The sequence below is a fragment of the Neodiprion fabricii genome, chromosome 4, assembly GCF_021155785.1.
Source record: "Neodiprion fabricii isolate iyNeoFabr1 chromosome 4, iyNeoFabr1.1, whole genome shotgun sequence".
Lineage (NCBI taxonomy): Eukaryota > Metazoa > Arthropoda > Insecta > Hymenoptera > Diprionidae > Neodiprion > Neodiprion fabricii.
The window spans coordinates 27,594,025-27,607,402 of NC_060242.1; the positions used below are offsets into that span (position 1 = coordinate 27,594,025).

The 13,378-nt window shown below is 34.4% G+C and overlaps 3 protein-coding genes across 8 annotated transcripts; 1 reads left to right on the forward strand and 2 right to left on the reverse strand.

Annotated features, from left to right (window-relative positions):
• Positions 1 to 218: 218 nt before the first annotated feature.
• LOC124180850 (zinc finger C4H2 domain-containing protein) lies at positions 219 to 4,770 on the reverse strand. 4 transcript variants are annotated; one of them, XM_046566725.1, is made up of 5 exons: positions 4,499 to 4,770; positions 3,769 to 3,940; positions 3,169 to 3,350; positions 2,692 to 2,904; positions 219 to 2,350 (listed from the first exon to the last, which is right to left on the reverse strand). In XM_046566725.1, exons 1-5 carry the CDS (start codon positions 4,555 to 4,557, stop codon positions 2,221 to 2,223), a joined length of 756 nt encoding a protein of 251 aa, XP_046422681.1. In that variant the 5' UTR covers positions 4,558 to 4,770; the 3' UTR covers positions 219 to 2,220. The 4 variants fall into 4 exon arrangements, with proteins under 4 accessions (XP_046422681.1, XP_046422679.1, XP_046422680.1 ...); XM_046566723.1 differs by having other exon boundaries at positions 2,692 to 2,919; positions 4,499 to 4,759; XM_046566724.1 differs by having other exon boundaries at positions 2,701 to 2,919; positions 4,499 to 4,757.
• Positions 4,771 to 4,876: 106 nt separating this feature from the next.
• On the forward strand, positions 4,877 to 8,986 carry LOC124180846 (8-oxo-dGDP phosphatase NUDT18). Its single transcript, XM_046566713.1, has 4 exons — positions 4,877 to 5,508; positions 6,672 to 7,215; positions 7,312 to 7,417; positions 7,502 to 8,986. Exons 1-4 carry the CDS (start codon positions 5,400 to 5,402, stop codon positions 7,739 to 7,741), a joined length of 999 nt encoding a protein of 332 aa, XP_046422669.1. The 5' UTR covers positions 4,877 to 5,399; the 3' UTR covers positions 7,742 to 8,986.
• Positions 8,987 to 9,272: 286 nt separating this feature from the next.
• On the reverse strand, positions 9,273 to 13,378 carry LOC124180840 (transmembrane protein 39A). Of its 3 annotated transcripts, none has more exons than XM_046566693.1 (8): positions 13,009 to 13,197; positions 12,107 to 12,460; positions 11,573 to 11,712; positions 11,405 to 11,503; positions 11,211 to 11,320; positions 10,785 to 11,037; positions 10,155 to 10,362; positions 9,273 to 9,947 (listed from the first exon to the last, which is right to left on the reverse strand). In XM_046566693.1, exons 2-8 carry the CDS (start codon positions 12,422 to 12,424, stop codon positions 9,693 to 9,695), a joined length of 1,383 nt encoding a protein of 460 aa, XP_046422649.1. In that variant the 5' UTR covers positions 12,425 to 12,460; positions 13,009 to 13,197; the 3' UTR covers positions 9,273 to 9,692. The 3 variants fall into 3 exon arrangements, with proteins under 3 accessions (XP_046422649.1, XP_046422650.1, XP_046422648.1); XM_046566694.1 differs by lacking the exon at positions 13,009 to 13,197 and adding an exon at positions 12,535 to 12,987; XM_046566692.1 differs by lacking the exon at positions 13,009 to 13,197 and adding an exon at positions 13,218 to 13,378 and having other exon boundaries at positions 9,274 to 9,947.

The following is a 13,378-nucleotide window of genomic DNA, read 5'->3' on the forward strand; positions in this document are numbered from 1 at the left end:
GGAAATATTTTGAATGGCACTCATTGAGATTCATATTGGTCAGTATTGTTACTCCTATGCCTGATGAATCTACCAGTTCTGTCGACAACATGTGTTCCATTTATTAAAGTTTACAAGAAAGGTACAGATTCAGTTGCATTTAAGTTCCAGTGTACGATGTGTTGAATTCCTATTCCTATTGATAAAGCAACGTTAATCTCTTGCTTTTTCGGACGCGGTAGGTAAAAATCGCGACAGAATAAAATATGACACTTATATAACAACGAGTTAACGTCGTTGTCCTTCGGTTTTACAATTTCAACCTATAATTATATATTGTGATTGATAAATTAGCTTGATTTTCCGTCTTTTCTGTATATCTTAACGTAATGACACACATTATTTCATAATTTCATAACTCGTAGAATAGATTACAAAATTTTCTGACTGTCGTATAAGTCATAGAACTAAGTAACTTCATCGACGTCATCATTGAATACATTGTGGCAGAGAAGGGATTCAACATACTCAAAAATAAATATTTTCCAGTACCTTATTCGTGCAATTAATTACTTTTCGATTATCACTGAATTGATTCAAGTTATGTAATGAAATAATTTGGACTTTCAGTAACCAACAAACTCCGAAAGTATCTATGCAATTTCAACAGGGGTTGAATAAAGTTCATGATACACAAATTTTCCTTAAATAAGATACCTAATAATAAAGGATTATTCACACTAGTTTCAAGATCGTAATTGCAATATTACATATAATATTGCTTTAAGTAGATATAAAATTGCAATAATGTACATGGTAATTCATAAATTCAACAGTGTAACAACTTGTGTACTACTTATGATGAACCACGATTGAGCTAATTATTACTATACACTCAAATATACTCACATTTCAGGCTTTTGGAATCTTCAGTCATTAGATATTTTATAAATCGGAACCTGTTTGAATAGTTGGTTTCAGTATTTTTGCTCCGATTAGTACAGGGAGCTCGAATTTTCACTGTGCGAACTTTATCAATTGCAAGTAACTGCATAGGGCAAATCGAACTAATATGGTACAATTACCAAACTCTGTGTATTGGAGGATGATTGAGTAAACTAGAGTGCGAATCACTGGATCTGTTATCTATTCAACAAATTACTGTTCTATAACTCAAAGTTGCTCAATTTCATTTTGCTATCTAAAATAAAATTTATTTACACAATAATGACGCATTTACGCAATAACTTTAACTGGGTTTCTGATTTGGACTTTCAGTCTATATTCTGTGATTACAGGGTGAGTGAGTACAAGCTCCGTGAACAGGAGGAACTTACTTGATCAATAGGTGTCACTTCACAGTCGATCAATTGAATGTTTAGGCAAACCATATTGAAGCAACGTATGTCAATATTGATATCGCCATAAACAAGGAGCTAGTCCACATATTCATTGATGCAAGAAATGTATGTAACAGTTAGCTGCTCTAGAAAAATAACGTAATGATACTGACTAGTAATACTGAATGATATTGAATCTGTTGTCAAAGTTTACTTTATTTAGATGCCAACTGGTTTCTCAAAATCTTCCGACTAAATTTTTATACTCAACAGGACGTCTTTTATTGCCAGTTTGAGCAGCATCTGGACACTTGCAGTTGTCGTTGCGTTTTTTGATTGTCATACAACGCCAACACTGGACCATCAAAATTTCACTCCGATATAAATATTAGTGTTTCTTTGATGCCGTCTGCCTGTTTACTAATCTGATCGGCTATGGTACAGCATCCATTGATCAACTAAGCTTCTCAAATTCCCAGAGTTTGAATATGACTCACCTTGTATTTTGTATAAATGTGAATTCGACCAAATAATGAAGTTCATAGTAAATTAAAATACTGTAGTTACATTCATAAGCTCGTTAATTTTAAACACACGTTCAGAACTAGATCAGTTAAAAAAAAAAAAAAATATTTTAGAAATCTTTTTCTGCACTACCGTCGTCAACAACTCGATTATTTAGTAGTTTTTGACAGTAGGTATCACAGAAAATAGAATCTGTAGTATGTACGCATATAAGGACTTCTTAATTCGTGTGAGTTTCGTACTTTACACTCGTCAAGAAACCCCTATTTTATGCGCACTTGCGACGAAAATAACTATTATGAAATAATTATATTTTCTCGAATTGATGCTTGGAGGCTGTAGGTTCAAGAGCTAATGATAAACTCAAGCCTACACGTTAGTCTTTTTTCTTAGGCTTCTTAGGATTACGTGAACGTGATTTAGCTTTACATAAAGGACAAATTGGTGCATTTCGATGAATTTGTTGATGACAGGATAGACACGATTTCATTGGTGGAGGTTGTTGCCTGAAAAAAAGGATAAGAAATTAGAAGGATTGATACAAAATACAGAACAGAGCACCATTATATTTTCTTTCCAATACGAATAATATTGCTACAACAAACATTACAAATTGAAGAAACTGAACAATGTCTTGAAATATGTGACATGAAAATTAACACACTAATCCACAAATCATCTCAAAAATCTATTGCTATTCTTTGCAACTCGTATTGTGCATTCCTAATAGAATGATCCAAAGGCAGTTTGTAAAAGTAAAGATATATTATACGAACAACCGATTTATATAATATTGCCCCATTCTGTATACTACTGTTGAATATGTAATGCGAAAGTGAAGATATACCAGTGGTACCTGAATGTTGGAGCTGGGGGCCCAGGAGCTGGAGGCAAAGGCCTAGGCTCTGGTTTACTAGGACCCTGTAGTGGTTGTGGAGCTAAAAACGGAGTTGGACCTCCTTGGTGGCTGGGATGGGGGTGTAAGCCCAACGGAGGCATTAAATCATCACCCCTTACCTCAACTCGCCATTCTGCTTTTTGCAGGGGGCGGTCAAAATAGCTACGAGCAAACCGTCTACACAATTATAATTATTATTCATTATTCATTAGTTTCATTATTCCATATTTAACATACGTTAATACATTTTTCAGATCAATAAATTGTTTTTATCTTTTGTATTCTCAAAACATGTTCGTGTAACTCGCTTTGCACATGGCTGAGTTATAAATTGTCAATCTGAGTTGAGGATTTTGGATTGAAAAATAAATTTACAAGACTATTACGGATCGCATTAAGTAATTTAATAGTTAGAAATCTGCTTACTCAGGTGAAATAAGATCTGATTCCGTTTCATAGAGCTCTGGTAGTCTTTCAAGTCCCAAGTATTCTCTACGCATTCTATCGATGTCGTGCTTTAGTGGTTGATAGTCATTGTTATGGATTAATTTTGCTGTTTCTCTAGCTCTGTTGCGAGCATCTTCAGCTTGCTTTATAACTGTTTCCATCTACCGAATGAAAGTTATTATCCATTTAATTGTTGATATAATTTTTTTTAAACTTAAGACTATGAATTCAAAGACTATGAATAAGAATAGCAAAGTAAGACAACCATCGAATTAGATCTGCCTTCAGAAAAGAAATAAACAGACATTACTCCAACCACAACTGAAAAATAATCCAAACATGTGACTCAAATTGCTACAATTATGTTATTTCCTCAGGGTTCCCTTATTGTCCTAAAATTCTAGGGTCCTCTGTGTAATAAGAAATATATTAAACTATCGAATTCCTTTGCCAATAACATTGTGGAAATGAAAATAATGTGAATACATAGAAAAATGTTGTTCTTCATTACGAATGTCATTGATTTTTCAGCAGCATAAATTAATATGGTCAATTTGAATGTAAAAATGAATTTTTCACCGCATTGATGTCGGCATGAATTTGTCGGAGTTCTTCAACATGTGCCATCTTTTCTTGCATTAAAAGTTCCATTTCCTGCTTGTATTCTGTCAAGCACTTCTCCTCCTGTTCTGTCTGTTCTACCTCTTGAATGATTCTCTGCTTCATTTTTTCTAGTTGCAATGTCTTTGACCTAAGAAATTCGCATGCAATTACAAAATACATCAGTATCTTTAAATTTGGTGTTAATTAGTTGTAAGATTTCAATGCATCAAATAATTCACAACAGACACTGAAAATTGTGTGAATGGTGAGTGAACATATTACAACCAATATTTTTCTAAGATATGGGTAGTTGTTGACAATTATTATCTAATGTGTAATTTTTATAAAATTTAAACCCAACAATCTGTAGAATATTTTGAACGTTTGATTAATGAATAATGAAATTGTTGTATATAATAGGGCACTTTTTAAATGAAAATGTATAGTTGGTGTTAATGTTAACAGTGGATATTGATTGGTTGTAGCGAAATGACGTATCTTATCACATTATAAATTAAGTGAGTTGAGGTTTAATGTAGTAAGAAAAATAACAAATAATGTATTTTCTGAACGACAACTTATGAAGATTGATTTTTTCAAACAAATGACCGTACTTCTCGTCTTTTCAGGCATCCATTTCTAATATTCAGATCCGTGCAATAAACGCAGAATAATAACTGTTGTTTTCCGTGCATCTTGTACAAACCTAATATCCTTGAGTGCTTCTAGTTTAGCAAAAATGACTGTACTATCCGGTGATGACATTTTTCACGTAGCTAAGGTTTCACTGCTTATATCACATCAATTAATACAAAATTCCAACAAGCATCCCCCTGTTTATTGCCAATAAACTGGTCCCTTCCCTTTGCGCTTCTTTCAGAGCACAAGAAAGTTTGGAAAGTTATGGAAATTTACAGAGAATTTTAGTGATGCCTCCGCTTAGCTTTGCGTTTAGTTCGGAAATTTTTCAAAGAGCGCGCCACTATATACTTACTCCCTATCTTGACTTTGTGCCACCAGTGGCGCTACCTAGGTGGCTAGGTATAACCATACGTCAGCACTTGGCCTATTGTTGCGCGAACGCAGCATCAGAGCAGAGCTAAGTCTAATGCCTGGAGCTGCCGAGCACTAAAAATGACGTGTGTTAGAGAGGTTGGAGAGGTTGCCGAGGTACACTCATCGGTTCTTGGGTTCTAGGCATTAATCCAAACACACGAAAAGCCGCGTACTACCGCTGCGGGATCAACTACAGGGCATAGATTCACTCACACGTGCACTCGATTCATCAGGATCTGGTGTGAGTGATGTGAGTGAACGTCACGGCCTGTGGGCATAGAGATAACTACAGTAGGAGCATGCTCGAAAAAAGTTTTATACATCTTCTCTGATGCCTTCATGTCGTTATCTTTGGTCATCCCCTCCGGCCTGCTTTACGGAAGAGAACGTGCCCGGAATTATTCTGACGCGTGTGTGTGAGTGTGTGTGCAAAAGTGTCTTCTGATGGTGGGGGATAACACGAAGCAGCATGTTTAGTCAACGACAGTTATGAATCGTTACGTGTACTTTAATTGCGAACAGAAATATTAACAAGCGTTAGCTATAATAAAATGCCTGATACCATAGAAGACAAGATTAGGCTAGTGTTAAATGGACAAAGTATAAATGACAACGATGATCTGTGCGACTTTACTCTTGCTGAACAAAATGAGTCAATAGGTAAGGATGGGAAGAATTTATACGCATCTTTCAAGAATCTAACTAGCAATCGCAATAGCGTGCCACTAGAGGTCATTCACCTGCCTTCGTTCGTTTAATTTGTCGTATAAAAATTTGAAAGCCATCCAAACTTTATCTGCAATTGAAAATTTTATTTCGTGTAACAGTACTCCAGAAATTGTGGGTCCCTGAATCACCAGTATTGCAGAAAAGCGAATTTTACGAGTATTAGGATTATCATTTATTAATTGCATCGCTAAGTAGTTGCTTCATATCAACCTGATGCTTTTTTCGAACATAGCAATATTATTAGTGCAATTACAGATATTCGCAATGATCAAACACCTGTTTTGAGTGTAATTTGACCAAGGGGCTATTCATTTTTCAAATCAGCTATATATCCCAGATTGAAATCAGTTGGAAGTTGCTTGCATTAAGAAATAAATCGTAGTATGTTACGAATGAAATCACCTGAATTGAGCTGAAATCAGCTGAAATTATTCAATATCATCCAAAAACGTCAGAATTCTCGTCCAAATCTTGAACTCATACGAAATTATCATGAAATTGCTTTGAAATCATTCGATTCATACTTTTGAAATCGTAAGGCCCAGGAGTACTACACTCACAATAAACACCAACCCGAATGTATTGAATTTTAATTTTTTAGAGCACTTAATATAGGGTACTAGGTTTTAATCATCCCAGGTGATTACCTCACAAACGTAAAGACATGTAAGACAAAGCTTTGTACAAAACCTGAAGTGTTTAAGCGGGAAAGATGATTTTTTTTCATCATTATGATCAACCGTGTAAAATAGTATGAAATTTTGTCAAATCACATTTATGGTATGTGAATTCTTGTGAAATTCTTTGTGTACACCCCAAAATTGTATGAAAATCACCATACTCATCACGAAATCATTCTGAAATCAATATGAAATCCCATGAATTAGTGTGAAATCCATATGAAATCAATTCAAAGTCCCATAAAAAAGTGTATAATCACATGAAATCATGCAAAGTGCGAGAAATTACACGTAGTATTTTGTAATCAGCTATCATTGTCTGAAATTGCTTAGAATTATACGAAATGACTTGTGCACTTAAAGCCTTAATGAATAGCCCGTTGACTTTGACTGACACGATACTTTCGTTTTCAGAAGCCAAAGGAATTCAACCCACTGCAAGCTCTGACTACGTTCCAATTTGTCAAAAAACTGTGACATACGTAGTCGCAGCAGTACTAATTAACGATAATGATGAGATATTGATGATGCAGGAGGCAAAGGCCTCCTGTGCAGGAAAATGGTACCTACCAGCAGGAAGGGTTGAACCTGGCGAGGAATTGACAGAGGCATTCAGAAGAGAGGTTCTCGAAGAGACGGGAATTATCGTTGAACCAAAATCATTGGTAATCGTTGAATGCGCGACTGGATCTTGGTTCAGATTTGTTATGACTGGAAATGTGATTGGTGGTGCTTTAAAGACTCCTGAACAAGCTGACGAAGAATCACTACAGGCTTGTTGGATTCAAAATGTTGAGGAATTGTCACTTAGAGCATATGATATCATACCGTTGATACATAGAGTTAGAGAGTACAAACAAGGCCTTAACCCACCATGGCATTCTCCATTACTTCCTATAGCCAATCCCCACAGTAGGCTTTATTTGAAGTTAATTGTTTGCATAAAAAAGAAAGCAACGTAAGATTTATTATTATATATTCATATGCGCATTAAGTGTGATTGACTACATGAGTTGTTTGTGCACTAATTAACATCTTTTATCTCCATTTATAGTAACAGAATGCATGTTTTGCTGTCGGAACGCACTGAGTATCATTTACCTATTTGTGAAATAAACCCGAGAAGAAATCTTCACTCTACGCTGCACAAATTTATGGTGGTAAGCTTCTAAACTCTGGTTATTTGAGGATTTGCATGTAATCAGTTGGTCTTAACATTAATTGCGTGAATCTTTTCACACTAGGAAATTTTTGGAGCTGATGTACCGCAACATAGACCACATGGTTTACTGTCTGTAGAATATGCTGGTGGTCACGGAGAGGATGGCCTGTCCCTGACCATGCTAGTAGCTTTTCGGCCACCTTTAGAGGAGGTCCCAATTATTGGGAAGTTTGTTTGGCATGAACTTTCCCAGTCTCTCGGTGACACATTAGTAACGGTTATGCCACGTAACAAAACCATACCACTCAGTGTAGTACGCTAAATCTTTATGTTACAGACTGAAATTTTTATTTTTTTTTTTGAGAAAACTAAGTGACGAGCCTTGCGAGTAATTCAGGCAGCTTAAAGTGACTAAGGTCACTGCACTTTTTGTTACTAAATAGTTTCTTTTAGCAGTTGTTTCTATCAAATAATTCAATTTAGTATGTGAGAGGAAGAGATTCAATTGAGAAATCAGTTTTATTTTTTGTATAAAGAAATAACAAGTTTTCTGAGGTAAGGTGGCGACAAAAATCTGAGTATAAAATTCCTTGAAATTTCCAAAGCCCGATATTTTGAAATTTTGCATCAGTTTTTCACCACTATCATGTACCATGCTTCCAAAATGGTCACATAAATGCTGTTGAAGCTCACTTGTCGAGAATGATGTAATTGAATAAAACAGTTACATCACGTGCATAGCGAAAAATTAGTGACTCGATTTTGAACAAAATAAATTATTTAAAAGTTATACAACTCTGCTGTAAATATTTTTAAAATATCTTATTTCTCTTCAGCCCATGTCTTTCTACCTATGATCACCAAGATCAATTCTGCTCATGATATGTATAATATGACTTTGACATTAGAAATCATTACTTGCAATGCACCTTTTTTTTCACTGTTCAGAATAATTTATTATTCGCATTTTCAATTCTAATTCAATTTTCGTGAAGTGCAAATTCTAATACGAGTATTTCGTAAAAATTATGCCAGTGATAAGTTATACCAGGTGTTTTAATTAAATCCTGCTTTCAAGTTGTTATTATTTTCACTCTATAATATTTTTATGTAATGTTTTTATTGCCGTTTATTAATTTGGGGAACCAGAAATAATTATCTCCCAAACGTATTTATAGAGATAAATAATTACTGTTTCGTTGTATTGTTGTCTGAATTTCCAATAATTTATTACAGTATATGATAGTATTATATTACAACATCATTCCATATCTAACATTTACTAAATATTCTAACAATCATTTATTATTGATATTATGAATTCAGTTATTAATGCTAATTTTATATTACCCTTTTTAAATAATTAAAATTTTTATTTTGTTACCGTTACTATTTTTGATGATTAAAATTTTAATAATAAATTTATTCCCAGTTGAATAAGATTACTCTTTTTCCCGCATTTAGAAAGTTTGTATGCATACACATCGAGATAGGACATGCAGGGAACATACTGCTTTTTGAATGTCATTAAATCCTGGAATTATCTTGAAAAATAAACATTGCTCCTAAAGTCCTGGAATATTTTGACTTATCCTGGAAAAGTTGACATAATACATTTTCGATTGAAAATGGCGACATTTCCATTGTAATATGTAGACTTGAATGCATTAAATTGTTTATTTTTCAAGATAAGTCCACCTGCTAAAATTTAATGCATTCAAGGCTACATATTACAATGGAAATGTCGCCATTTTCAATCGAAAATGTAGTTTGTCAACTTTTCCAGGATAAGTCAAAATATTCCAAGACTTCAGGAGCAATGTTTATTTTTCAAGATAAGTCCACCTGCAGACCATGCAGTCGATTGCAACTCACTCTGTACGTAAACTGCTATAGAAATTTTTTAATTTAACACCTAATCGACTTATCTTATTCTTAAAAATTCATAATTAAGAGAAATTGAGGTCCTTGAATTTTTTTATTATTTTCTCCAGAAACTCCTGAAATTCTAATTCTTGATTGCAGCGGAAACCATGACATGGTTACTCAGTGCTATACACGTTATATGGCTGGTGGATAAATTCGAATTTGATTTATACATATAAACACATAGTGTTATGGAGTTGTATTAGGATAAAGGTAGTAAGGTATGAACGGAGTGTTTTTTGCGAAATCATTTTATTATTTATCGTCGAAACGTCTAATAAGTTAACTAAATATAATTCATGCACAGTATCAAAAGATCACATAAACTTAAATTACGTAGTGACAGTCTATTGAGCAATGTTGTTTATGGCAGCTTGAGTTTTTTCTTGAACTAGTTGCTCAGCCCGGTAAACTTTCCAGCATACCAGATAGTCCCGTGCCAATTTAAATAACGTGTAATAATTCGTTACCAACAATAACGTCATTGAAAGAACTTGATACCATTCAATAGTGCGCAAAAGAACTAGTAATTGTACTACAACCAATGACAATTGTAGGCCGAGTAAAGAGCAAATCAGCATCGTTGGATTGCTGAACAATGCCTGTAAACACAGTACATGTTCTTTAGTTTATTCATTCGTACAAACATTATACTCACTAAATTGTTGAAAATGACATCAAATTACAATTTACATTTGAATACAATACAAAACAAAAATTATTCTGCAGACACGCCATTCTAACCTGTGTACAATGAAGATGAATAATTTTGATTGATAAATATGAAAGGGAATATTTTGTGTACATACGTGAAACCTGTAGTGACTAGAATTCCCTGGTTCAGCAGCAGTACAAAGACCATCTGACCGGTATAATTCTTTATTATGCTTCACAAGCGAACCGTGTGGCCACAAGACTGCATCATTCCACAATTGTGTTGGTATATGGTTATTGCGACCCTCAACTTTAGTCCATCTCCCAAGATGAAGTGCAGCTCTATGTAGCACATCACAGTACCTGCATTAAATAAAAATCTCATCGCATTTATAAAGCACCATTTGAATTACGCAACGTTCTGAATCCTGAAGAAAATATGGTAAAAATTGATTCTTTAGTTTATAATACTTAGTTGATGGATGAAAAATGATGTCAAATTGGAATAAAATTTTTACATATCCTTCAAATTGATAATTTTAAAGCTTTAGAGTCTGTATTTCCGTTTCCAAAATATTTTCACTTTTAGGTCACAAAATTCTACTGTATTCGCATTTTTTATTTATCAAAATGTACCTAGGGAAAGTGAATTATTTTTGCCTCTGAAAAATACAATCATTTCATATTAATGACTTAGCCATCATATTTAGCTGAAGAAACACAATAATACTGTTACTGTGGGAAGGATAAACCTAAAAACAGTTTAAGAGAGTTTGTAGTCGTACCTTACGGGATATGCCTGAGCAAAGTGTGCACTCAGCCTTCCCAGCCAGAAGAGTACAATATGTTGAACTACCCAAGAAACATTGAAGTGCAGGTGTGGAGGAACGAATATGATAGGTGCAATCCCACACACATAGGCAGTACCAGAAGATGCAAACAATGCTCTTTTCAAACGCCTATTGAAGTCTGACCGTAAGCTCAATACTTCGGCTCTGATGGCAGATGCACTCAGCGAACAATTATGCAAAGGCTTATCTGTGCAATCATCAAGACCCATGCTAGTGAGAAGTTTTTATAGAACGTAATATAATAGTAAAATACTAATGAAATTTATAACTGATGAACTGAAACAGCTCAGAACTGAATTCATTTCAATATTTAAATTTCTTTCATAAGTATTATATTATTTATCATGATTAGATCATTACCGAGTACAAACTTTGTTTTACGATCCTCCTTGATGTACAAAGGGGCTGTAGAAATGTCGAAAAATGGCCCGATACTTACGCCAAACATCAGAAAGTATATTGATATGCTCCTAAAAAAGGGAAATACTATGTGTTCTGGTATTCAACTATTAACAGCAATCTAATCAGGTTTGAGTGTAAACAATTATACTGACGGATAACAGAGGTAAAAGACTTTCATGGAATTGTGATTTTCGCTCATGTAGTAGAGACACCAGCAAAGAACACTTATCACGACTAACAGGAGACATACCCTACAATTGAAATAAAATTACATTTCAGAAAGGTTTTCGTGAAGATATAGATTCATGTTACGACAGTACCTCATTACTCTTTGAGCAGTAGGTAACCAACGTGTTGGTGCTGTGGCATCAACTAGCTTCCGCAGCAGTGCATAAACCAGTCGGCGTACTAACATTGTGCCAATGAAAACTAGTAAGTACGGATCTATCAAATAGAAGTTCTGAAATATTTGTGTTGCGATTTTATCATTTATTTGCTTTGATTATAGATAATTACAAATATTAATCTTTAATAATTGACTATCGAGTATATGTGCAATGTAGTCAATAATATCATTTATACAAAATACACCTTCCACACAAGAACAGAGGTGAACAGAGTAGATGAAAAGGATTAATGTGACGATGGCAGGAACCCCTGGTGGTCCAGTGGGTATAAGTCCACGGATAGGCTTTCGCTGGTCCCAGGTTCGATTCCCGCAGTCGTTCATTAATATTTCTCATTGAAAAATTTTCTCTTTGATTGTAATAATCTCTAATGTTTGATAATTAAACGGAATTGAGCTTTGCAGTTTAAAAAACCTGTAAAAGATGAATCAATTCAATTTTGCTTACCATGGTATATTCATTGTAAGATTGTGGTAGCCACCATACAGTGCGATACAAATTAAGTAATTGAAGGCCAACTGCTACGGTAGAAATACCCAACGATAAAGCTTCGAAAGACAATTGTCCATCCACAGGAACTACAGGGATAGGTACGTGTTTGGGCGCAAGAGGTCGACTACTCCAATTTTCATTGATTTTTTTATCGTCTATTCCACCAAGACTATTTGGACCCCCGTTTCCTCCATAAGATCCACCACTTGAGTTGAGCTGGGATCGACTACTATTGTTGGAACGTCCTCCCGGGTTTCGCCTTCCCCCAGGCATTTCAATTGCTACACTTGTATCTTTTCAGCCAATGTACTGAAAAATGTGTAACTATGTATCCAGTATCACAAGTGAATGGGGATTTCGGAAATCGATAGTGTAATTCGTACACATTGTGTCTTCATATTCATAATAGTTTTTCTAAACTAGTTAATTGGTTTAAAAGTGATTCTGATTAGTTGAACGATGGTAAATATATAGATTATACATTAGTAAGATCTGCTGAACTGGTAAAGAATGTCTCATAAAGTAGTGACATGCACACATTATGAATTGGATATGGTAAGTAAGAAACAGCTCATAAGATTTTCCGATTACCAATTTTTTAAGGAATTTTTTGCTGATAAATTACTTGATTAGCCAATTCAAACTCGTTCGCTGACAAGTATGGAATAGATACAAGAAAGCATAGAAACTTGTTGATCTCAAGTAGCATGTAAGATCCTGACAATTATTGGTAATAAAGTTATAACTTGTCTTTAAAATAATCAACTTCACTTTCATGGTCATAATTGGGAAATTTGGGATGCTACTAAATTAAACGGTAATTGTAAAGTACATAAAATGTAAGCACGAAAATTTACATAAAGTACTTAGGAGTGTACTACACGATTATAGTACGGATTAGGACTTGGATGACCAGTTTTCGTAGAATAACAATTGAAATTATGAATTCGGAAATTGATATTCGCATGGATTCAAGAATATGGAAATATCAACAAGGTTATAATACTGTGAGGTTAGATTCGACGTCTACATTTTGTACTTTAAGCATGCGGAAAAAATTTCTAACCTTTTGTTACATGAACTACAGTGTTATAAACTGAATTGATCAATAATGATCGCGTAGGGAGATACAATTGATATCCGTATTCTGAATTGTCATTTTTGATCGCGCAGTACGTAAATGTGATGTAAATTCATGAACGATCACATCACGACCGCAATGGTGTA

Bases quoted from the DNA above. Each gene is read 5' to 3' on its own strand.
- LOC124180850 (XM_046566723.1), bottom strand. From the start codon at position 4,557: ATGTCATCACCGGATAGTACAGTCATTTTTGCTAAACTAGAAGCACTC. The intron at 3,941-4,498 runs GTTTGTACAAGA...CGAATTTCTTAG, and splicing joins GAAGCACTCAAGGATATTAG to GTCAAAGACATTGCAACTAG. The intron at 2,351-2,691 runs GTATATCTTCAC...CCTTTTTTTCAG, and splicing joins CCAACATTCAGGTACCACTG to GCAACAACCTCCACCAATGA.
- LOC124180846 (XM_046566713.1), top strand. From the start codon at position 5,400: ATGCCTGATACCATAGAAGACAAGATTAGGCTAGTGTTAAATGGACAA. The intron at 7,216-7,311 runs GTAAGATTTATT...CTCCATTTATAG, and splicing joins TGCATAAAAAAGAAAGCAAC to TAACAGAATGCATGTTTTGC. The intron at 7,418-7,501 runs GTAAGCTTCTAA...TTTTCACACTAG, and splicing joins CGCTGCACAAATTTATGGTG to GAAATTTTTGGAGCTGATGT.
- LOC124180840 (XM_046566693.1), bottom strand. From the start codon at position 12,424: ATGCCTGGGGGAAGGCGAAACCCGGGAGGACGTTCCAACAATAGTAGT. The intron at 11,504-11,572 runs GTACTGTCGTAA...TTTCAATTGTAG, and splicing joins ACTGCTCAAAGAGTAATGAG to GGTATGTCTCCTGTTAGTCG. The intron at 11,321-11,404 runs GTCAGTATAATT...TCCCTTTTTTAG, and splicing joins GTCTTTTACCTCTGTTATCC to GAGCATATCAATATACTTTC.